Source organism: Pteropus medius, unplaced genomic scaffold (genome assembly GCF_902729225.1).
Source record: "Pteropus medius unplaced genomic scaffold, Ma_sr-lr_union100, whole genome shotgun sequence".
In the NCBI taxonomy this organism is placed as follows: Eukaryota; Metazoa; Chordata; class Mammalia; order Chiroptera; family Pteropodidae; genus Pteropus; species Pteropus medius.
Genome location: NW_024346062.1, coordinates 5069499 through 5095499, shown reverse-complemented (window position 1 = coordinate 5095499; position 26001 = coordinate 5069499). Strand labels below are relative to the sequence as shown.

Below are 26001 nucleotides of genomic sequence, written 5' to 3'. Positions count from 1 at the left end.
CCTACTCTTTTCTGGGAAATCCTTCCCTGAACCTAAGGCTGGATTATGATTCCTTCTTCCATTCTCCCATTGAATCCTGTGCACCCTCCATCACATATTATATTACAATGTTTTTGATTCTGTGTGTGTCTGTCTCTCTGGACTGAAAGCTCCTTGAGGAAACTAGTACAGTAAATTTGACATAGTAGCCAACTCCTCCCTCTCACTCAGAGATCAGATTTAGTGTCACCTCTCAGAAAGGTCATCTCTGTTCACCTGACACACCTTCACCTGGTTCATCCATCTTTTATTCTTCACTTACCACTTTATGCTATTTCCTTATTTGTTTGTAGTTTGTTTCCCCACTAGAATATGAACTTTAAGAGCTGAGACCTTTTCTGCCTTGTTCATCCTTGTATCTCTACTGCTTAGAAAAGTGCCCGATAGATAGTAGGTCTTTATTAATATGTATTTTTCAAAACTGAGTTAAATGATTGGAGGCTGAGTGGATGGATGGATTGATGACTAGATGGGCACATAAGAAGGGGTCAGTAAAATACCTAGGATTGAATTAGCCTATGCATAGTAGATAAGCAGTATATAAGCCAATTATGGTAACAGGTTAATTTTTAACACCTTTAAAGGTACCTGATGATACCTCAGTGACTAACTGCCATGGACTATCACCTGCTTTTTTAATGTATCCCAATTTGTGAAAACTCTGAATATCCTGAATGCCACTAGCAATATTCTGCATGTTTCCTTCATGCTAATTCTCCTACCCCCTTTCCTGGTATGTGTAAGTACACAGCTCTTATATAAACTAACAGCAGAGGTAAAAGAACCAGAATCAACCTTTGTAGAATTACTGAACTCTACTTCATCAGTTGATATTTTCTGTTTGTGAAGCAGAGCATTTGGCTCAAATTTCAGACTCACCTTTTACAAGTTTAACTTTCTTACTTACAAGTTTTCTCATTTATGAAATAGGCACGATTACCTTTTTTCCTTAAAATATTATTTTGATTATGTGAGGAAATACAATGCTCATCTAATATTAAGTTTTCTATCAGGTATTATTTCATATTATTCCCTCATTTATTGATAATAATAGCAATGTATAGCTCCATATTATCTTTCTTTTAAGCATCTTATTGTTCACTGCTTAAGGTCACTTAATCTTAGGAGTATAATCATTTGCATTCTTAATTTCAACTCCATTAGTTTTTATAACTTTTGAATTTAATAGGACATTAGGGAAGTGGATAACACAGGCCAAAGGAAATTGTATTTTGAACTTCTTATTATGATGACATCCATTTGATTGTGGTCCAAATGATTAGTGAAGAAAACCTGCTGTAATGACAATTTTCCATTGTGAAATAAAGTATGACACTTGGATTTGCTTAGTAGTTTACTGTTTATGAAGAAGAAGCCCCCAATACTAATATTCAACAGATATTTATTGAGCTCTTCCTGTGTACAAGCCACCAAGGATGCAACAGTGTAAAGACCAAGTGCCTGCTCCACAGGAGCTAAAGGCCAGGATCACTTTAACTCTAAAGAGAAAGCTGCTAGCGACCTCACAGAACCAAGCTCATTATTTTTTAACAATTTACAGTTACCAAAGCAGAGCACTTTCTTACTTTTTATTACCTCACAGCTGGTGAATTAGGTATGATCGTAACCTCAATTTTTAAAATGAAATAAATTGAGGACCACTAACCAATAAGAATATAAGCTGATCTCACTGAATCATGTTTAATTCAAGAATCCCCACAAAATCATATTTCTTCTGGTGGGCTATACCGATTGCCAATATACAGTTTATAAGTGAATGTCGATGTTCACTTTTTTTTTAATGTAGAATTAAGAACTGAGTAAATAAATACAGTATTTATAAATTTAGCATCACAGCATAAGATAGCTTATGTGAAAATATTTATTAAACTATGAAGCCCTATATAAATATAGCATGTCAATATATATTTTTTAAATTATATTTTGTTTGCATGAATGATTAGTGATGACCTGACAAAGATTGGAAGCCTTATGACAGAATGAAAAAACACATGCAAGTATTTTTTTTAAATCTCTGATTGGCATTTGACTCAGATGATAAACAACATTTCATGGCCAATGTGTTTGCTGATATGTTAGCAGATAGGGGAAGTTGGTTGGTTAAGAGTTCTGATGAAGTAGACTTACTAAATAGTGAGGTTTGAAGTCTAATCACTCCTTAGAATAGTTACGAATTCAGTGAAGGTGTCCAGTTCAGCGTAAGGTCTTTAGAAGTATAGAACTAAATGGTATAGAATTCTTTCTAAGGCTGTCATAAAGTTTAATTAATCAAAGCTGGCTCTCTAGCTCTGCCATTCTACTGACTGGCCTACAATAAATGGCCTTCCTGACTGTTGCATTTTTTTCATCCAAACATTGCACAAATCAAGGAAAAGGATCTTTGAGACTCCTTTCATGGCAATATTCTTAAAAAAGTCAGCCTCCTGAAGTTGTTTAAAACCAGTGTCATCATGAAAGTGTCTGAGTGCTTTTATGAAGTCTGTAGAGATTTTGTTTAAAACGGAAAGCAAAGCGAGAATCCAGAGACTCAACATTGGAGTTGTTAATGTTAACTTTTTTGAAATGTGAAAATCAGATTGTCTATCACTCCTAATACTGTGATTCTAAAAGTGAAGGGCTTCTTAATTTAATGACTTCAAAGTGATATAGTATACCTTCATAAAGTGCTAAACAACTCTAATTACATGTTTCAGAAAAGATCTTAGTATCTAAATTTAATTTATCAAGTGAATGATTTATTAATCATTAGTCACAGAAGCAATTTTTGCTGTATTAATGTCAGTTTACTAATAAGGTTTGATTAAGATGATTACTTATCACATATTTTCATCTTCATTATAAAAAGTTGTTAAAGGTTTTAAAGCAGTTGGAGAAATGTTAGTAATGTGCTTAGAGCTACTTGTTATCTGATCATAGAATGAAAAAAAAGAAAAATGTTTGTGCTTAAAGAAAAATGGTTACCAATGGGAAACATCTTTATAACTTAAAAATATTATAATCCAGCTGCAGAGTATTTTCTTTCATATTTTCAAGCTCAATCTGATGTGGACGTTTAATTACAGACAAATGTTGAACTTCAATAGTAATTAAAATGTATAATATATGCTTGGTGTCAAGCATATTTTGTAGATTTTAATTACTTGTGTAGAGTGGCATTTAATAATTTATTTTATAGATTTTAATGACGTGTAGAGTGGCATTTAATAATGGCAGTGTGGTCCTTTCATATTTTCAGGAATTCAGATAAATTTTTGTAGTATATTTTATAATAGGATTGTACTATTTATTATACAAATCTAATTTGGCTAAAAGTTGAGTATAGTGTATGAAAAGTTAGTAAAATTAAGAAAATTAGATATTACTTTTATTGTTCATAATATTACTTATTATAAATTTTTGAAACTGAACTTAAATGTACTTTCTGGTAAAATTTTATAAACTAATTAATAAGTCAAGTCTATGTAATAATTTTTTAGGTAGAGTAGCCTCCATTTTTAATTTTATAATCTAAACACATTTGGTATGCGAGAACATATCATTTGAGTATTTTATGCTTTAATTTTAGTATTTTAAAGTTTTATTAGGAAAATATATTGACTTACTGAGTGTAAATATACTGTTGTATATAATGTCAGAGAGTTACCGCTTCGCCTTATAAAAATTCGTCTACATAATTTCTTTCAATAATATATCACAAGTTATTATAATATTTTTAAATGTTGACAGGTTTACACATTGCTTTTATGTAGAAGCATAACTGACAATGGTTATCAAAATTTAAGTTAAAAAATTTATAGTAGTGAGAAATACTAAATGAGTATGAAAATGATTTTGATACAAACTCAGAGAAAGGCTAGAAAGGATTTAATAGATTGAGAGATATTTATTGGGAACTTATGAATTATGAGACATGCTAATTTCTGAGAATATGAAATAGGAGATAGCCCTTTTAAGGACAGTCTACATTTGTTGACATGATCAACAGCCAAAGGATAATTATACATAATGCAGAATCATAATGTAGAAGGGAAGCATCTGTTCAGGTGCCACACCCAAAGAAAGAAAGAAGAGTGTTATGAGGAACAAGAATTATTTCTTTCATGTAGTAATCAATAACAAATGTGTAAAGTACATGAGGCTTATGGGGCATGGTGGTACAAATTAAAATCATTTAAAAAATATCTCATCAATTCCAGCAGCCACATTTCAAATATGAGTTATTTTTAATACATTTGTTTTCCTGATTTGTTCCCAGAATGTTCAGGCCCACTGGGAATTGAAGGTGGAATCATATCAAATCAGCAAATCACAGCTTCATCTACCCACCGAGCTCTTTTTGGACTCCAAAAATGGTATCCCTACTATGCACGTCTTAATAAGAAAGGACTTATAAATGCCTGGACAGCTGCAGAAAATGACAGATGGCCATGGATTCAGGTAACAGATGGGATGGGACAAGGTTACTAAAGAATGACCAGAGTCATTTCAGAGAGAAAACAGTGAGAGCTCAAATGTGACTTTTCTTCATGGTCACAGAGCAAAGAATAATTTAGTTAAGAGTTCAAATTGGCTGTAAGCTCTGAAACTGTGGGAAACATACACATTCCAGGTCAAAGAGTTAAAGATTTTTAAATTTTGGGGTTACAAATATTACTCTTTTAAGATGTATGTCAAAGAAAGAGGTTTTTATATATGCCATGTTCATTAGCATTGTGTTAACATTTAGCATCAACTTTGGACACTTCACAAAAATTGAGATTTCATCTTTTCCTTCTCTGTCTCAGAAGTGGTTCCACATATGCAAATATCAAATATAGAATGGATTATGGTAATACCTCAAATGTGTTCAGCAACTTATTTCAATAGCTAAGGGTGTTTCAATTTATATACTCTCATTTATTATTATCAACAAGCTATTAAAAAAAAAACAGGAGAAAACAATGATATACTGTGGTATTAAGTGATTTCTCAAATATGGGGTGGATGGTAGTGATGACAGTACCTCATATTTTACTCAGTTAGTCACTTTTTGAGTAATGAGCTGAAGTGAGACAGTGAACTACATAGTAGAAGGACAGAAAAGGTGATCAAAACAGTTTTCTGTGAAAAGTTTATACCTCTGTTAGGGTTATGGAGACCACATTAATAACATCTAACAAATCATTGATATGTGCTAAAGAGGAGGAAAAAATCTAGGATATAATGGGGTCAGAAGAAGAATTAATTAATTATTATGAGAAAACTTCATGGGGAAGATTTCTTTGATCTACATGGCTCCATTAGTTACTTAATATCCTTGTTTTGTTTTAGGCATTTATAATTGCATTCATTTTGCAGAAATTGCTTCTTAAGTTACTCACGATTTTTCTAATCTATAGCCACATGTACAACGAGAATTCTAGAGAGTGGAAATGAGACATCTGTATAATTTTGATTATAGACTAATTAATTTCCAATCATGGTTTCAAATAGACACAAAACAATAGAAAGCACTTGTACTCTATTTGCTAAAAATCATTCCAGAGACCATTTCTTTAGGTAACTGTTATGAAATGCTTTTGTGGGATTGAAGTCATGATAAAACTTTAGAAATGAAGATTCAGAGCAGAAATTGCAGAGCAATTAAGAGATAATGTCACCAGTTTGCATTAAGACTGCTGTTTGGCAAATTATGTGACTACATGTTTCGCTAAGCCATAAATAACACGTTTTTGCAATGCTTTCTCTGAGAAACACCTTATAAAAGAAGTTTCATGTCCTGATATTTCACTTTGCATTGTCCTAATTATTGCTTTCTTAACACTATGTTTCATTTCACCTTTCAAAATATGAATGAACTTTAAGTTGTCTTTTTCCCAGTGATTACTGGTAGATAAATGTAACTGTATCAACTCAAATAGAATAAATAATTTTTTTTTTATTTTTAAGGAAAAGCTTATTATTATCACTATTACTTTGCTTTTAGTGTGAAGATGATAACGAGCTCTTAGGAAAAAATAGTAAAAGTAAATAAAAAGGGTTTTATATTAGGTGAAGATATCTTTCATATAATGAATAAAAAACTGAAAACTCACCCTCATTATTCAATAAGTGCTATGTGATTGTGTCCAGAGTATATATTTTGTTATTTTATTGTTTAATAACATCTTACTTTCTAAGTTATTTTTCTAAAAAGAAAAAGTTTATCCTTTTCTTAAAGGAACATTGTATCTAAAAGGCTCTGAGAAGTCTAAGCATATACCAAATTTTCTGTGTTGACATTATTGATTTCCTTTGACACTTAATTTTTTACTTATATTCTACTTTCAAATTTTAGTACATTTGAGTACTTTACTTAAACTCACTTAAAATGAGCAAGTATTCCCCTAATCTTTTGAGTATTTGACACAATGCACTAATTAGTGTTCAATTTCATTTTATTCCTTGTCTTGATGAAATAAAAAATGAAATTGCCATTTTAAATTTACATACTCAGCATGTAATGATTGACAATACCAGAATATTCATAGTTGGTTCTGGATCTAAAAGATTAGTGCAGTAAATATAGTTAAACAAAAACCTCTTTTTTTTTTTTTCAACTTTCCCTGACCTTTATTTCCTCCCATAGATTTTTTTCCAACAAATAAATAATTACTACCTTAAACACTTACTAGTTCATTAGCATCCTGAAATATCAGTTTCTCTTTCTGATCAACATGTCAGAAATAGCAACTTTGCACAATTAATGGAAATATATCTTGGGTTATCTCATACAAAAATGTAAAAACTAGCTGAAACTTATTGAATTTTGTTAACCATTGTCACCATAAAATAAATAAAACAAACAAGCAAACAAACAAACATGTAAAAACATTTAAACTTTGTGGGTGCTTGGCTAACAGATTTAGGTCAATCAGGATAACTATTATTTATTTTTAACCACAATTATTTTCTGTCATTTTTCTTTTATAGCTACATGCAGTAAAATATTTTTTTAATTTCTGAGGTAATTTTATTTTATTTCCAGCTAATTATTTTTTCATCCATTTGACAAACACGTACTGAACAAAATTTATCTCCTCTGTGCTCTACTAGAAAAAAGACAGCACTTGCTTCCAAAATGCTCTGAATCTAGGATATTGAAAAGTAAACATGGTAAACATAACAATACAACTTTTGTGGCCTGGTCTTATATCATCTGCTAACTATTTTATCTGAATCATAATATTTTACTACATTCAAATAGCTTATTTTTAAAGGAACTTTATTAAACTAAAAGCTAGTTTAGCAAAATATACGAAATATGAGAAGAGAGAAATCCCTATTACGTTATGTATTACAGTTATATTATTACATGGTGATCTATTTGATGGTTATACCTATGCAAAGCCATAATTTTCCTTTGAAAATTTGAAAGTTAATTTACCAGTAGTTTCAGTACTAGCATTTTATCACTCAGAAAAATAGATTTGATCTTTCTCTTTCAAATAATTCATTACTTGCAGAGAAAATGTAGATATGATCTTAATATGTTCTTTTTCTATACACTAGAGAGTCTGTGGGAGGAAGAAATACTAATTGCTCAAACTTTAATGTGCACAGGAATCATATGGGTCACCGGGTAAAAATAGAAACTTCTGGACTGCCCCAAAGACCAACTGCAGGTCTTCCTTAGACTACTAACATGTCTCATCAGCTCATAAAGCCTAAATTTGTATTACTTAAGTTACAGCAAAAAATAGATAAATAAAATTAAAAAACACTTTTGCTTGGTGATCTAGGCATTTTGTTGTTGGAACTGCATGTAGTAAAAATTACATGGGTAGAAGGCAAGGAAAGAACAATGAAGAAAAATGAGGAAAGATGGGGGGACTATGGGACCCACAAAATCTCTAAAGTATAGGGAGGCAAAACCATGTTATCTATCTTAGTCAGAAGTGCATCCCACTTTTAGCAGCAATTCATAAGTAAGCATTTTTCGTCATAGAATTTTGAGTATTTTCAACAGTTAATGTTCCTAAACGACTATTAGGTTTTTCACTGTTAAAAAATTTTAAATATCTGAAAGCAAGATCATCTGACTTTTGCTTTTTAAACAAAATAAGAGTTTACAAAACATAGGCCCCCAAAATAATTATTTGAGCGTACATTATGTTACAAATTCACATGTCTGGAGTAAAAGTTCCAATTATGGTGGGGTTTCATTTTTAAAACTTTGTGCAGTGGAATTGAAAATGGTGCAAAAAATAGAGCAATCATCTATTTCATTCAAGAGCCTGTATATATGTGAAAAACGTGTTTGGTACTTATAGACACCTGGAGCTCCTTGAGATACAAAACCATTTTTAAAAACACCAAATTTAAGAAGTAGAATTTTTTTCATTTTCAAGTTATTTCTGAATTAAATATGTATACGTATTCTATGTACATATACATATGTATAGAATCTAATCCATCTTTACCACTTCTTCATTCAAGTAGAAAATGTCTTAGCCTCTTTTCCCCTACATTCTTAGATGTACTCCCATCCATACTAAATACCTCTCTACAGCTAATTATATCTAGACATTGATATATTGCTTCTTCTAATTATCTCTTTTTTAAAAAGTAGTCCTGGATAGAACATTATTATTTTCCTTTAAGTTGTTTATTGTAAGTGAACTTTCATATACAGGTGTGTGTGTGCTTAAAAATGTTACTTTTCATTTTTAAAAACAGTCACTTAGCATTAAGTAAAACTGACTTGATGTCTCTGTACTGAAAGTAATATATTTAATCTCTAATTATTTGATCATTTACCACATTTAAACTAATATTATGCATATTGCTTGCTTATTTGCTTTAAAGGATGTGTTTTGGATCTTAGCTTCAGATTCTGTGAGTATGTGGTTAACCATATAGAAATTGTTCCCTATTATATAGGAAGCTACATCTGGAATCTCTTTTCTTTCCTTTAAGCTGCTTCCTCTCTGATTTCCAGCACCCAAGGCCTCATTGGCCTGGGATTCTTTCTGTTCCTCAAATTCATCTAGCTGTTTTCTGTTGCGGTGCTTAGAGATATACACTTCATGGTTCGTCTGCTGACCATCTACAAATCTTCTTCAGATTCTGCTCCTCTATTCCTCTCCCTATAAAGGAGTTCTTAGAATTCCTGCATTTATCTCCAAAGATAGAAATGACTACAGTGTCCTTTTTTCCAACTCTGCCATCTACATATTGCAAACATAGCAGCTAACATACCTTTATAGTCACTGTTTACCTTTCTCTCTCCTCCTATTCTGTAACTTGAGCATAGGAATTATACCTGATTTAAGTCTATTTCCATAGCACATTGTATAAAACAAAAATGTTGGATAGATGCAGATTATTGATTAATAGAAGAATGGAAAATGCTGAACAAAATAGATGAGAGAGAGATAGTGTTTATTTTCACATGGTAGTTCTGCTGTGCTGAGTGGTACTGAGAATGCCCAAACAGCTCAGTTCACTTTCTATGTTCAGCTGTTATGTACTTACATTTGGATGTGCCATCTAAGCACCATCCCATTGGTGCCATATGTGGTACATCTTTCCACAATATAGGGAATGTCTAACCCATCTGGGCAGCAGAAGAATCAAACTTTCTGCAAATCACAATAGCCCGTATTTTGCTTCGTAATCACCACAAACCACTTTTATAAGCAACATTAGATAGGCACGGGTAATATTTCTAAAGTGTTTTCCAGGAGATCTGCTAATTAAACTCTGAATATTAAATACCAAAATAATCATCTTATATCTCATTTACATTTTGTTCCTGAAATGTTAAAATTTAAGTGTTTTTTAGCTTCTTGCACATTTTTATAAATTTGTTGTCATAATCGCACCACCAGAGTTTGAAACTTTTATACCTTATTGTTGTTATTCATAAAATACAGAATACGAAGTTACAGAGAATCAATTTACTATAATGTTTAATATCTGTTAAACTCTTAGTAGCTAATTCAGTAAAGCACCCTGTATAAAAGAGTTTTTCATTATACTTGCTATACATTTTGGCCATGAGAAAAACATTTCCAACTTCTGTATTGTGCTTCATTTTCATATGGTCTCATGAATATTACCAGAGTGATTTTTTTAGCTTTTGACATTGGTGGAGTGAAAAAGAGATAATCTGAATTGATTAAAAATAGCAACTCATTATCGTTCATGGAAAAAAAAAAAAAAACCTTCAAAGTTTATAATCTCTGGTTTTACAATCTACCTTAATTACATTCATGGTTCCCTCTTCAGTTCTCTTCACATGACCATCTGGGTGGCCTCTGGGCTATATATTCCAATTTCTAGCATTAGGACTAAAAGAGATAGCACCCTGATTTCCTATCATTTTTCAGAGTTTCTCATAAACTTTTCTCCTATATTGAAAAATGCACCCCTCAGTATTCCTGTGACTGTGAATCTGGCTTTAACCAAAGGTATTAAACCTGCTCATGAGACCTGCCTGTGGAAACATGCTGCTTATGAATTAGAGTCAGCTACTGCCTCCAATGTGACAGTTTGTCCTAATAGGTACTGTGGCAGTACTTTCTGCAAGGGTGGAGCGGGTCTACTGACAGCCTGTCCTGAATCCATAGAGGTGAGAAATGTAGGGGTGGTTGGGGGGGTGAGTCTGAGCTAAAGCTTTAGTTGTCTTTTCATGTTTATCTTCTGGGAACTAGTAGGATTACTATTTGGATTAGGCTGAAGGAATCCCTTATTTCCACTGCAGACACTGAAGGAATTTGTTATGCCCTAATGCCTCAGTGAAAACCTCCTTGTGCTGAAAAGGTGACCGAGTACCAAGCCACCTGGACTGATTCTGAAAGTTTTATTTTCTTGAGAGAAACAGTAATTAATTTGAAACCATTTCCATTTGGGAGAGTTAGTAAAACTTACTGTATTCACTTAGGTTATAAGTGAGTCTCATTATCCACAGTATTATGTATTAACTTTGAAATAATCTAATAGCTAGCACTATGTGCTGTTTCAACTCCTTTACATGTATTGATTCCATAATTCCATGTAATTGGTATTGTTCTGATCCTCATTATTCAGATGCGGAAATCTAGGCAGAGAAAGATAAATTGTCCAGTTTCACTAAACCAGTAAATTACACAGCTGAGATTTAAATGCGTGCAGCTTGTGTGTGGGGTTAGCTCTACACCATCTATAACCTCTGTACTATTCTTTCACTGACAGCTCTTGGAAGTTCCTTTTGCATTTTTGAGGGGTTGTTGGGTAGGTACTGGTAGTTGGTATGGAATAGTCTCAGATTGTTGTAAGGCTTTATAAAGTGACTACTGTAGCCTATAAAATTTATATTTGCCCATAAGCAAGCAGTTCATTTCTACCCTGGGGCAGTGGTTCTCAAATTTCAACTAGATAAAAATTACCTGGAGAGCTTTTTAAATATGGTCCCCATCCTTAGAATTGCATAATTAATATGTTAGAGTTGGAACCCAGGGAACTACAAAATAAGCAGTCACGCCAAGTAGATTTTTATATTGGCGATCCAAAGAAAAAGTAATCGCTACGTTGACGGAGCTTGCTGTCTAGCAGGAGAGACAAACTTCGATGTGGATGTACGCCTTTCATTATTAAAAGCAACTTAATTAAATAAATTAATATGTTGGAGAAGAATATATTGCTCTTCAAAATGAGACATCAGTGTGAAATATTTTAAAGTAATGAATGGCATCAAGAATTCACAAATTCAAGACCTTACTACTTAAGCTGCTTTGGTGACATTTCATTACTAACCTGTCTATTATATCAGTGTCTTCTTTCAGTGGAATCCCCGTTCCTCCATGAACTGAATATATTTTTGCTTAATTGTTTTCTAAAGATTTTTTACTGTAACATGAGGCCTTCAATAATTAAGTCATAATTAAATTGTAAAAGGATTGTAAAAATATCCACATTCCTGCATGACAGGCTTTAAATGTTTTATTGTTAAATCCTCAGCCCAGCCTTGGGAATCTTTAAAGAAGAAATACTTATTTTCTATGCAGGCTGAATATAATGAAAACATCAAAAATCCACATACATTTTAAAAGCAACTTAATTAAATTCGACTGAAGGTGAATTTAGCATCTTCGCCATTGCTGAGGATGACATTAGGAAGTTATTCCATAGAAAAGAGGATAAAGAAAGTCACAGGGAGATGGAGGGAGCTTAAGATATGTCAGGGATTAGTCTTACTCTATTGAAAAGTTGGGTATATGTAGAAGGAATAGGAGAATAAAAGTCTGCAAAGGTAAGAGGATACCAGAATATCAAATGCAACAGTGTTAGATGAAGGTGGCACTCTATGATTATCAAAGGGTTTCAGCAAGGTATTGACACAATCAGAATTAGAGTTTATGAAAATGACATGTCAGTGGCATGTTTTATGAGTACCCAACACAATGCCTAGCGCTTACAAGGCATTTAGTAAAATGGTGAATCTGTGTTGTGCTGAATGCAGAAGTGAATCTCAGAGCAGGCATACCAGTTGGGAGGTATTTATAGCTAACTGTCCAGAGGAGGACCTGAATTAGACTGGCAGCTGTTGAAATAAAAATAAAAGTTAAAATTGTAAGAGGGCTTGAGGGTGCAGCATTGACAACTGATTGAATTGTGTGTTAGAAGAGGGGGGTGGAATTAAATGCTTATGGTTTTGAGTTTGAACATGGTTTTAGTTCCATTAATAGAAATATAGAAATCAGGAAAAAGAATTGGTCTACATGGAAAATGACAAATTTATTTTGGGTTTTAATGTTTGATTTACTTGGAGAAAATTCTAATAACAATGTCCAGCATGAGTTTGGAAGAGTGAGTTTGCCGCTCTGTGTAGAGTGGAAGTGGGTTAGGTGGATACACTACCATGTGAAAATTATATGCCATTGGTTGTTTGTGAGTCACATGGCCACACCTAGTGGAATGGGAGGTTAGGCAGTGTCCACTTAGAGTTGAAATAGATATTTAGGGAACAGATGGAAAGTCCAAAATAGAATGTCTTCCCATAGTGGTGATTGTTTCTTTTTCTTCCATTTCCATTTCTATCATAGCAGTTTATAAGGCAATAGCTTACCAGGGAGCACCATTGTACAGCACCCATAGGAAGAAAAGAACTGAACTCAGTCTACATTAACACCTTTATCAGGACATTTTATTTTTGTCTCATACATTGGTTACATTTTCTCTGTAAATTTGTTTTTAATGTTATTGCTGCAACTTCTGCTACTGTCCCCAGAATAGATATATTTAATTAAAATAGTAGCTGTTTCAGTCTAACATTGGTGTACTTAGTATAGATTGGTTTATTTGTTGTGATTTTGGTTCTTGAAAAATTGATAAAGGTCTCCTTTTTTTCACAAACGGTCTCACAGATTTCTTGAGTCTATTATATATTCAACACTTCAATAGCTTTGAAGTATTTTTTCTCTGAGTTCATAATACATAGTCTGTATTTTTATTTCTCAGATTTAAAAAAAATTATGTTAAACTCAGGCCTTCTTCATTTGTTACTATCATTATTGCTATTAAGAGACAGAGTGCTGAATCTCAAAAGTAGATATGATTTTTTTCTGTCTCAGGAGGAGCCCAACCTAAGTCAGTATTTTTACATAATGGCAGCTTTCAAGAAGCTCTTAAACTGAAATATAATTATCTTGAAGAACAAAAAGCAAATAAGACATTTTAATATTGCCAATGGATCTTAACTTTGCTTTTCTTAGGAGCATTAACCCAGATTTGGAAAATGCACATAAATGTTGAATGAAGAGTACATTATCTAATTTTTTCAGAATGTTTTTCTTAGTTTCAGATCTGCCATAGATGAACTAGTATTTATCAAGCAGCTTCTCTTTGCAGAGAGCTATTTGGGCAATGGACAAGTTTTCTGTGCCTATGTGGAGCTTATTAGAGTAAATTATCTTATGTGGAACATTTCTACTTCATTGTGTGGACATTTAAGAGGGGCAGAGCTGTTTGATTTTATGCAATGAACAGTGGAACTCATAACCTTGTGCTGTGGGAAGAGTGAAGAATTTACCCTGTGAGTTTCAAGTCACATGGGACCCTTTGAAGTGTACCCCCTTCTACTTCCATAGGCTTAGGAAAAAACATCTTCTGAAGTGACCTCCAGCTTCAATTAAATTAATAAATTCATTTATTCACTCATTTAATATTGTCATTGAGCATTTCCCACTTGCCGACTGCTATTCTAAATGCCACTTTCTCAAGAAAGCTTTCCCTAACTTCACTCTACGCCCCAGACTAGATGTCGTTCTCCTAATATATGCTCTTGTAGCTTGTTTTTTCCTTGCCTGGCTCTTTTTACAACATATCATTAAAGACTATATAGGAGATTATTTTACTAGGGAAGCTGAATGAGGGTACAGGTATTGTCTGTTGGCTCAATTTATATTCTCACTAGGCCCAATGACTAATCCTTAGTAAATAAGAACAGATATGCTATTATAATTATTTTGATATGCCCAGGACCTAGAACATTTTTTATTTGCTCGATAAATATTTATTAAATGAATTAATAAATAGTGTGAAGCCAACTAAGCCACATTACCTATAAATCTAATGCAAGTAAAACACATTTACATAAGCAGTTATATTCTATGATGAAGCAATATGGTGATCAAGATCAGTGGTTCTGGATTCAGCTGGCCACCATCACTTCGAACAGTTACTTAGCAACTCTAAGATATAATTTCTTTATACATACAGTGGCAACAAAAATAGAGTGGACTCTTAGGATTGTCGTGAGGATTATATTATGGATCTTTAGTCACATATTAGCAAATGATTGATAAACTTACCTTCTGTCAACAAATACTTATTGAGAGTTGTAGCCAGGACTTTTAACTGTCTCCCAACACCCTTTCACTTGTTTCCATAGCAAGATAGTTCTTAGCTAAGCATGTTTTATCTTAAATATAGTATTATTCTGTATGAGATTCTATATGTTCTATATAAAAATATAGTCTTTTAGGCTATATTTTTCAACTTCCCGCTCCACTAGGGGTGGCTATGTGACTCACAAATGGCCAAAGGCATATAAGCAAAAGTATCACATGCTGGTTCCTGGGAACCTTTTTTAAGAGAAAGCACCAACGTGCCTCTTCTCACTTCATCCCTTCCTCCATCCTGCTGCCGGGAGCTGAGATGCTGCCATCTTGGACCATGAGATCAGGGTTACATACAGTGGCAACAAGATAGAAAGTGCTGAGGACCCTGATGTATTGGCGCCTTCTGCCTAGTCACACGTTTACACAAGGGAGAAGCCAGGTCTTTTTTTATTTAAGCCACTGTCAATCTGGGTTTTTATCACTCACAGTTGAACTACATCACGTCTAATATGAGTCTGCAAATAGCTTGTTCAGTATTAGATCCAAGGCAGGATGCATTAGTGCCATAACAATAATTTTTAAATGTTACATGCAAGTGCAAAGAAAGTGACTTCTTTAAAATGAGACTTAAAGGGCAGACAAATTTTCAGATTATTGCAATAGATAAAAGGGGCCTTTCAGGTGAACAGATATAGCAAAAGAAGAATTACCTTTTTGTCCAGCCTCACCAGACTGCTCAAAATGCCCCAGCATAGTGACCGCTCACCTCCTAGGTGATCTCAATTGATCTCCTCTGGGTCTGGGATGACCATTCAATCCTGGCATGTGACCTTGCGCAGTCCGGGCCACTTGACCTTTCTAGGCTTTGGTTTTCTGTTTCCAGGCAGTATTAATTGATATTTCTTTTTATGTCCATGTGAAGGCATTTATTCTTGTATTTGTCATTTATAGCTTTCTGCTTTCTATTGCAGTTATTTGTTTGTCTTTTCCTCTTTACATTGCAAAGTACAAAGATCTTTTAAAATCACAAGAATCTTAGAATTATGGGTCCATAGTTTTTAAATGTAAATATTTACCACATAAAAAGAGTTTGACTCACTTTTCATAAAATTAATCATAAAACTGGAGTTATGGGTGTAATTTTTATGTGAATAAATCTGGTTAGTGATAGTATGCAGTAGCTTTCAATCATTAAAAATAACTTGTTTTCTAAATTCAGGTCACACTGTATTGACATTACGAAAATAAAAGAATAATATTCTTTCATTTAAAAATAATTTATTCAAAGTTCAGAAAATGTTAGATAAAATTCTCTTACGATATTTAGTTAAGGGAAATAGAAATAAAACTTTGCAAATGATATCATCTGTACATTATTTTTAAAGATTTCCTAATTGCCCACATCTATTCAGAAAAATTATTTTAAAATAATGAAATATATTCTATTTTCTTCCTTATACATTTCAAATAATTTAAATTTTCCTATACAAAATTGTTTAGTACTGGTGAAACTGTGTTTCTTTAAAAGCATTTAAAAATGTTATCTTTCTACTTTATTAAGGAGTAGATGTTGAACAAGAGTGCTATGTGGGGAGTAGAACTTTCTCTGTGGTTGGTTTTCCGCTTTGTATACTCTTCCCCCTACTTCTAAGGTAGCAGAGACAACCAAAATTCCCTCATTTTCTTTCCCTATTGGCCCATACATAAGACTAGAGTTGTGCAATTTATTCCTTAGGGTTAAAATACAAAGAGCAAATGAAATCGTGTATCACATGTATAAAAGTACTTTGAAAAGTAAAAATTAATTAAAGAAATAGAGTCTAACATGCCTGATCAGTGTGAATTAAAGAATTATTTTGTTCTTTTTGTTGTTGTTCTACATTTGTAAACAAGAACTTAAATTTTCCTCTTCCTTAGAAAGAAGGGTAATTATAGCAAACAGTCACTAAATGCTGAAAGATGCTAGGCACCTAAGGGAATCACCTTTAATACCCAGACCACACTGGGAGTTAGATAGCATCTCGATACAATTGTATGGATGAAGAGATGCTGTTTACCAAGGTTAAGAAACTTGCCCAAGATCATGTTAGGAAATATAGTGGCACCACCAGGTTACCAGCCTGAGTTTCCAGAAGACAGACATCTTGGTCATAAGGAAGATGACTCTGTTTTTTTTTTTTTTCTGGTTTCTTCTCCAACTTCTATTCCCACTCTGAAGAAACAGAACTTCTACTATCCCTTGGTGAAAGCAAGCACTTTGGGGTCTTAGTGATCCTTATCGCAGATCAGCACCTAAAAAGAGGGCCTGTCTGCACACTCTAACAACAGGCCGTGCATGACTCCCAGTTTCAGGCTTCTGCTTCTCTTCGTTTCTCTAGGTCCCAAACTCAACACATCTAGTCAGAGATGTTAGTTTGTTGTGAAAAATTCTGACTTCAGTTGTCAGGATTTATTTGCTCATAAAAGTATTTGAAATGTTAAAACAGCTTAGGGAATTTTCTCTTCCATATTTTCTTAGAGTCTGTTTTCTTAGATATTTAAGTTAGTACCCATACTTCCTATAGAAATACAAGGGCAAATTACAGATTAGTCCTTACTATAGAAATGTATAAGTAGATGGAAGAATTAAAATATATTACTTGCTTCTTCTAGGGAGACTTCAAAAGATTCATATGGCAATGAATCTTTTGTATTGGGTGGCATTTTAAGAGACTATGGAATATCCCATGTCTATCCAATTTTGGAATTGAATTAAAACTTTCAGCATTTCTGAAATTAGGTAATCTGGTTAGCCCAGTTAATAACATTCCTAGCAGCTACCTTTAGGTCTAGAGTAACAATTTAATAATAAGAAGAAATAACTATTAATGCAAAATCTGTGAATCATGAAGTTCTCAAAAAAAGCCATGAAATGTAAGTTTGTTTTGTTATTGTTCAGAGTATATGCTGATATATTCCAATTTGACAATGCAATTTAGTTTCTAAAATATATTTAATTTTATTTTTGAAATACAGATGTAAGACTGTACTTATTTAGATAAAAGTAAAGCCAGAAGAACACAAAGAATACAGAATGCTAAGTTATTACTTGGTAATATCTACTGCATCTGTGTCCCAGAACTTTCAACTCCTATTTAGCCCTCTTATTTCTCTTTTTGGTTAATTCATTCATATTGCAAAATGTTAGAAAATAATATCCTAGAAAATTTGCCACCTTTAGCACTAGAGCATATGTTTGCTTTGCAGATTTCTCTTTTCTTCAGTACATAAAAATGAAGAGTATCACAGTATTCTGCTTCCGAGATGTACCTTTTAAGTTTTTATCATGTGATATTTGTTTCTCTCTTGACGTTTAATTGAACTCTTGTCAGCATTTAAAATTTCAGGACAATTGCTGGCACTACCAATAATACTTTCATAAATGGAAAGGTGTAGAGTGTTTTCATAGCAAAATTTGAAAACTGTTCTTTTTGACACCATTGTTATTTGTATGCTACAAATAATACACTGAATTAAGAAAAATTAGAGAACACAGAGGGATAATGCATTTTCCTCTGAAAGCTAACCCTTCACTGTCCTGGACAGAGATACAAGCATCAGAGAATTCTCAAATTTAGCTAAGACTGTACTTAAAGTAATAGAATATTCTATTGTTTTAATTTTCTGATACATTCGACACTGACCTCCTTCACACTCACTTTGAAGTCCATTCAGTGAGATAAGGGAAACAGAGGCAAGTGTTCAGATGGACCCTAAAGTAAAATTCCTCCCTCTCATTCCTGGGCCAACTGGAAGAAGTAATGTACCCCTCCTGACATCTGTCTTAAATTTTTTTTTTAATTGATTATCTCCTTAAATTTTTTCAACAGTACTGCTTTCTTCCTTTCTTCCTTTCTTCCTTTCTTCCTTTCTTCCTTTCTTTCTTCCTTTCTTCCTTTCTTTCTTTCTTTCTTTCTTTCTCTCTCTCTCTCTCTCTCTCTCTCTCTTTCCTTCTTTCTTCCTTCCTTTCTTTCTTTCTTTTCTTTTTTTCTTTCTTTTGTTTTGTGGTAGAACTGGTTTGCCATGATTCTTTTGATGTTTGCCCTTCTATTACCCACTTCACATCCACATAATAGTTATTGCTTGTTGACACTGGTCACCTATAGGAATTTAAGAAGTTGAATCCCTTGCCCACAGCCTCTCCCCTTCATAGGACACTCACTGCCTCTGTGTTTGTGCATCAACGATTTTTTTTCTTTTTTGGTAGTACCTCAGCCTTCTTTGAAAAATATAGATTAGTAAAATGAGCTAATTTTCATTATTTCTAATGTACTTTATTGGGGTTAACATTTCTACTCATGTACTACCCTCATTTTCTCTTTTTATTACTCTGGTTTCTTCAACTTCTAATAGTTCATGGTTTCTTCTTTTTTCTTCCTCCCATCCTCTTTCCCTCCCTCATCCCTCCTTTCCTCTTTCCTTTCATTCTTCCTTTCATCTTTTTACTGAACGTATTCAGATTGCCAGATTATTTACAATCAACGACTCTTTAATTCTTGCCCTAGTCATGTGCAGTAACCAAGAAAAACAAGAAAAATCTAAAATCCAGAGCATATGAATTAAAATCTATACTGCAGACCGTAACATGTTATTTGTGAGGGTTCTAGACTACCTCAGTATAAGCTTTCCCAACTAACTTAATCTACAGATTGAAATCTTTAAACAAAATACCCACAGTTCAGTTCATTCTTGAATGTGAAGATGTGAATATTGAAACATGTGAAGAAACATTAACCACAGCAAGTACCAATAAAGGGGAGATGAGTACAATCTAGTGAAAGCCCCTCAGAAACAGGTACAAATATAGAGGACGCTGTTATGCCAGGCCAGGACTCTTAGAATAACCAACAGTTACATCCATGATGATGTATTGCTTCTGTTGCATGCTGTTTAGTGAATGAGGTATTTCACTTTGATTGGAAGTTTTACCAGATGCAAGGAGTCCTAAAGATTATAGTTTTTTTATATGTTTATTTACATGTGTTCTTCTTTCATCTTTTTTTTTTTTTTTTTAAGAAGACAGTTAATTGAACACATCGAATGCTGACTAGCATTCAGAAGAATGGAGGACAGTTTAGAAATCTTCTTATCTGGAGCTTCAGAATTAAGTATTTTAGTTAAGAAAAACTGATTGAAAGAAAAAACATTTAAATTGTGTTTCATGTTTTTTGGATGAATCACACCCATAACGCATTATTGATACTTCAGTTTTTATTTTTTTTTTTGCTTAAATATAATGGTGAAGTTATTCAAGCATAGAAACCTAGACGTCAGTCATTTCCCCCAAAATTATTGATTGTTTGCAGTAAATTGCCTTTGCAAGGGTTTTCAAAGCTTTTTCATATTTTCATAGGCAAAAAACCATCTCCTTCCCAGTCACATTTCAGTAATTCAGTTTAATTAAATTGCATGATTAAAATAACACACACAACTTGAAAAAAAAAATAAGTTGGGGAATAGACACAAACGACTCATGATTGGTGTGCAGTTTACTCGACAAGAACAAGGAGAGTGGGCATGAAAGAGAATAGCTCAGAGTGCCAGGATGTGTAGAGCAGCACATGTGTTTAACAGTAACAATGAAGAGTGTTTGTTGATTAGGTTATTGGTGATATGGAGGCTGCTTAAAGAGAAATTCTGTTATAGCAACTACGACCAGTCATATCAAAACTAAGTTACTCCTTTCATCCTGAAACACCTCAAAGGCCTTCCACCTTATGCACATTCATAATGCTTCCCACCACTCAGGTCTCTACAGAAAATATTAAAGATGCATTTGATAAACTACTTTATATTAATTAGATAATGTGAAAGAACAAGGTAGTTCCAGTTTATAGAAAGAACAAGGTAGTTCCAGTAGTTCCAGGTAATGTTCCTATCTTTTTTTCTTTTTTTTAACCCCTTAAGTGACATCTTTACAATCCAAATATTTAGAACTGCATGGGATGCTCAAGTTGTTTTTCATATCACACAGAGCAATTACCTGCTCTTCTGTGAGCTCCAACCAAAAGCCCTCCTAAAGGACTGTCTTCACTGTAACATGTAAAAGCATACTTAAAGGAGGTTGGATATGAGCAATACTGTGACTAGAAAGGAAAATCTCATTTAAAAGTTAAAATATTATTAGTGCAAAATCATTATCTGGAAATTGCAAATAAATACCTATATTCACATACTTCCAGACCCTTGATGTTAGGAAAAAGAGCTAATTAAATGCAATCACTACCAGAGGTAGAATGTTAGTACATAAAATAATATCTCTGTTAAGATAAAAGTATCATGAATAATGACAACTTACAATTTTTAGGTGCTCTAATTTTCTCCAGTTACAAATTTTCCTTATAATAATTACATGAAAAATAATGTTTTTAATTCAATAAAAGGACAGCTCTGATGTTCAAGTGATATACTCATTTCCTGAAATTGCAAAGTGATTGTAACTTGGTCATTTTCTCCTTAAAAGATGTGCTTTCATTTTAGTTTAAGCATGAATGTTTGAACATCTAATATACAGTAACAGCAAATTTCCTCAAGTTATATTTTAACAATTCTAATGATGGAATATATATTAGTCTCATATTGTCCAGCAGATTATTTTATTATCTAATCTTTTACCTGACACTTTTATTATTTGTATGATAATCCATAACCTTTATCATTAAAAGATAATTACATCAAAAATCTCTATTCACTAGTACTTAGTAGTCGGTTTAAACAAATTGCAGTGTTTTGTGCAAATTATGAAAACACTGATATACACGATTGCTATAGATTATCATTATTGTTTAAGTACTGCATACTTATATAGCACTTTAATATGCTATGTAATATTCAAATTTGTGTTTTTTTAGCAACTCACAAACTATTGCTTGTCTGTATGCCTCAAAAATCATGAAGTAAATAATCACTAAGTGTTTGCTTTAAACATGACTTTCCCAAAACTAAGATGAATCAGGCATTTATTTTTCTTACTAATTGATCTTATTAAACAAGTTAATTAAACAAGTTAATTAAACAAGGATGCAATTAGCCTGAGTTGGCTTTAGTGCCTTAGCAGCCTGAATAAGCAAAGCAAAACCTAAGCCTGTAAATGCCTCCATATTAAGAAATCAAAACCTAAGGACAACCAATCACAAAGATCCAACTAGGTTTTCTCAAATAATATAAGCACTTATGCTATAGCCAGTCTAGTAGTTTCCTTGCCTTTCTTCTACCTCTTTTGTATAAAAGTCTCTCCCCTAGCTTCTGTTGGTAGAGCAGTCCTAATCACTTTTGTTTTGGCATTGTCCCAGTTGCCCCAATAAACCCTTAAAATTTTTACTATGCCTATTTATATTTTCACAATCTTCAATTGGCAAATGCTTTCTAGAATTTCTTTAAAAAGGAATTCTTTCTCTTCACTTCCCCAAAATTTAAGAAAATCCAATGTTTTTCAATTAAATAAAATAAGGAAGTAATTCCTTTTTGCAAATTGTGTTTGTTCGCATTTAACGTTTGGATTTCTTTTTTTTTTTTTGTATAGAGTGATATTAGCTATCAGTCAGACACATCCTTGAATGCACTACTTAAGCATGTCACAACTTATGGTAACAAGCTTGAGATAGAGAAAAACAATTAGCTATTTATAGAACTACTCTTAAAGCTAATTGCTTATTTAATAACTAGCTTTTGCCTAAATTACAACCATAAATAATTTTAAGTATGTTACATATATGTATGTTTGAAACGCTTATGCACTGTATTTTATACAAGGGCATGAATCTGAGAAAATAATTTTGTACATGACAGTACTACTACACCAGATGATCATATTTAACTCATTTTCCTGGAGGATAGAGGAGTAAATGGGAGGAACAAATGACCCCCTCTCCCAGTTAGGATATCATTTGCCAGCACTGATTCAAGGATGGATCTCCTTATTTCATGGTGTTGTTACTCATTCCCTATCTTTCTTCTCATTTCTCTTTCCTTATAGGCACTCAACCTACTAGAGTTGTGTAACCTTCATTTCATCTTCCCCATGTTCATTTAAACAAGTGAATGGAAAGTGCATGATGTTATATCATATATGTGTGCTTTTAAATTTATATAAATGGTATATAAATTTATATAAATTTATGTAAATGAAATATATATTTCATTCTGTTCTTTTTCACACATTCTTTTGTGTTTTAGACAGCATGTATAGTTTATCACTTCTGACTCTTAGAAAGCATGCCTATATGTATGTATGCAAGAGCACCCACAGATATACATGCACATGCATATACATTTTATATTTTTAAATCTCTATTCTTCTAGGGACATTCACTTAAGCAGCTCTTCTTTGATAACATAAAAAAAAATTCTACAATAAACATGTGTTTGCATCTTTCACTGAACACTTATGCAAAAATTTTTCAGGGAAAAATACCCAAGAATATGGAGCTTCATTTTACTAACAACTGACAGATTGAAGTAGCTATTGCCAGTTTATACTCCTACAATCAGCAGAGGAATACTTCACCAATATTTGACTTTATCTTACATTTTATTTTGCCATTCTATTGGCTGTGAGTTATCTTTTTATTTAATTTGGATTGATTAAATAATATCAACTGGTACCAGTATTGGTCTTTCTTTGTCTCTGAATTTTATATCTTTCGCTCTGTTTTCTGTTAGTTTCTTCATCCCTCAGAATTTCCATAATAATTCTAAGAATTTCTTTGCCATTTTCTTTGCATTAATATTTGCAAAATATTAGTGACTTAAACTGCTGGTGTCTTAGCACCAAATCAAGACAATAACAGCAAGCTGTACTAGTAGTCATTATGTTCATTTCCATTATGCACATGTTGTACCAAAAAAAAATTCATCTTATTGAAGAATGTCCTTAATGAAGCACCAGTGCTTATTATTTTTATTAAGTGTCAGTCCTTGCTATATCTTTAATATTCTGTATGATGAAATGGCCACTACACATAAAACCCTTCTGCCAAGTACTGAGACATGATTACCTCAAGGAAAAGCATTTGACACATTGTGTTAGTTACGAGCTGAACAAGCCCCTCCTTTTTTGAGCATGTTTACTTCAAAGAACAACTGACAAACTGTGACTATTCATATTTGGATATTTGGCAGATATTTTCTTGAAAATGAAGAAAGCAATTCTGCCACATTGAGGAAAACAGCTGACAAAATTTTTTGCTAGCAATAAAACATTAAATTTCAAGTGAAAATTAGAGTTTTGGAAAAAATTTAACTGCCAGTGTGAGATTGATAGCTTCCATACTTAAGGATTTTTTTCTGATGAAATTGGTGGTGATATTAATGAAAGTGACTTTTAGATATTATGTAATAAAATGTTTCATCTTTTAGGGAAGCTGCATATTTCAGTGAGCCTATATTTTCCAAATGAGCAATGCATAATGTTAAAAAACCATGCATGGGTAAAAGATATATTCAAAGTGAAAGATAAACCAATGGATTTTAACATAATGAAGATGAAAGTTCAATGGTAGATTTCAGATTCCACACTGTGATTAAAATTTAAGAAACTATTTCTTGTCAAATTTTGATGTGGTAGCAAAGAAGAATATGCATAGGTCATTAAAATACTCTTTCTTTTTCCAGCTATGTATTAGAATGAAGTTGGATTTCTTCACATACTTCAACCAAAATCTTTTGCAATAGAGTGAATGTAGAAGCAAATACGAGAACCTACTGTTCTTCTTTTAAACAAGACGTTAAAAAGCCTTTCAAAAATATAAAATAACCTCTCAGTAAATTTATGATTTTGGACAATATAATTAATTTTTATAAAACTATGGTGTTTACATTAAAATATAATTGGTTTATTATTGTTATTTTAATGAAATAAAACATTTCTAAAATTTGTCAGTTTTGATTTATAATAAGATAAATATATACACATATTATTGATATAGATAGTTATAGATATATATGTATGTCCTGCAATGCTTTGTTTGAGTGTATTCACTCTTTGGAGCCTTCAATAATTTTTAAAATTACAAGAGACTTGAGACCTAGTGTTTGAGAATAGTGTACTAAATAAGCACCTGTCAGTTTTTGGCATTACAGATATTTTCTCCCAAGCTGTCACCTTTCTATTAACTTTACTTGTGATATACTTGGTTGAACAGAAAGCTTTAATTTGGGGGAATAGTGTGAAGGTGGAGCTAATTCATTTTTCTCTTCACATTCTATACTTTTCTGATCTTAAAAGAACAGTTTCTTCAACGCCGAGGTCACAGAACTATTTTTCTACATTTTCTTCTATTAGATGAATAGTGTTACTTTTCACATTTGATCTTTAGTACATTCCAACCCAACTTCACTTCTCTATATACAAGAATCAGTTATCCCAATACCGTTTACTAAATAATCTATCTTCTCCCTGCTGACTTGTAATGCTGCCACATGTGTGAATATATATCCAGGCCTCTTCCTGGATCCCCCCTTCTAATTCCACATGGATATTTATCTGTCTCTGTGCTACCACTACATTATTTTTCATTCAAATGGTCTTGTAATGTCTTAATATATGGCAAACTCTCTCCCAATTGTTTATATCTTTTCCAGGATTCTTTAAGCTACTTATTAATAAAAGTTTATTTTTCAATTTATAATTTAAAATAAAAACTATAGATTTTTTAAATTAAGTTTATTGGGGTAACATTGATTAATGCAATTATATAATCTTCAAGTGTACATTATAATTTAACATCTGTATATTCTATTGTATGTTTACCACCCAAAGTCCGGTTTCCTTCAGCTACCAAATATTTGATATCCCCTTTACTCACTTCACCCTCCCCCTACCCCACTATATTTGACCCTCTTTACTGCGTCTACCTCCCTACTCTTCCTCACCCCTTACGCTCTGGTAACCACTAGTCTGTAGTTCATGTCCATGAGTCTCTGTTTGTTTGTCCTGTTCATTTGTTGCTTTTAGGTTTATATCCCACATATAAGTGATATCGTGTGATTTTCAACATTTTCCTGTCTGGCTTCTTTTGCTTAGCATGATTATCTCGAGGTCCATCCATGTTGTCGCAAA

At 32.7% G+C, this 26001-nt stretch overlaps 1 protein-coding gene across 4 annotated transcripts in view; it reads left to right on the top strand.

The window, feature by feature from the left end:
• Positions 1-26001, top strand: part of EDIL3 (EGF like and discoidin domains 3) — a 610996-nt gene that overhangs the window by 486244 nt on the left and 98751 nt on the right. For all 4 annotated transcript variants that reach the window (XM_039875013.1, XM_039875011.1, XM_039875015.1 and 1 more), the window contains one exon: positions 4316-4497. In XM_039875013.1, coding sequence (XP_039730947.1) covers positions 4316-4497 — 182 coding nt within the window. The remainder of the gene's footprint in view (positions 1-4315; positions 4498-26001) is intronic.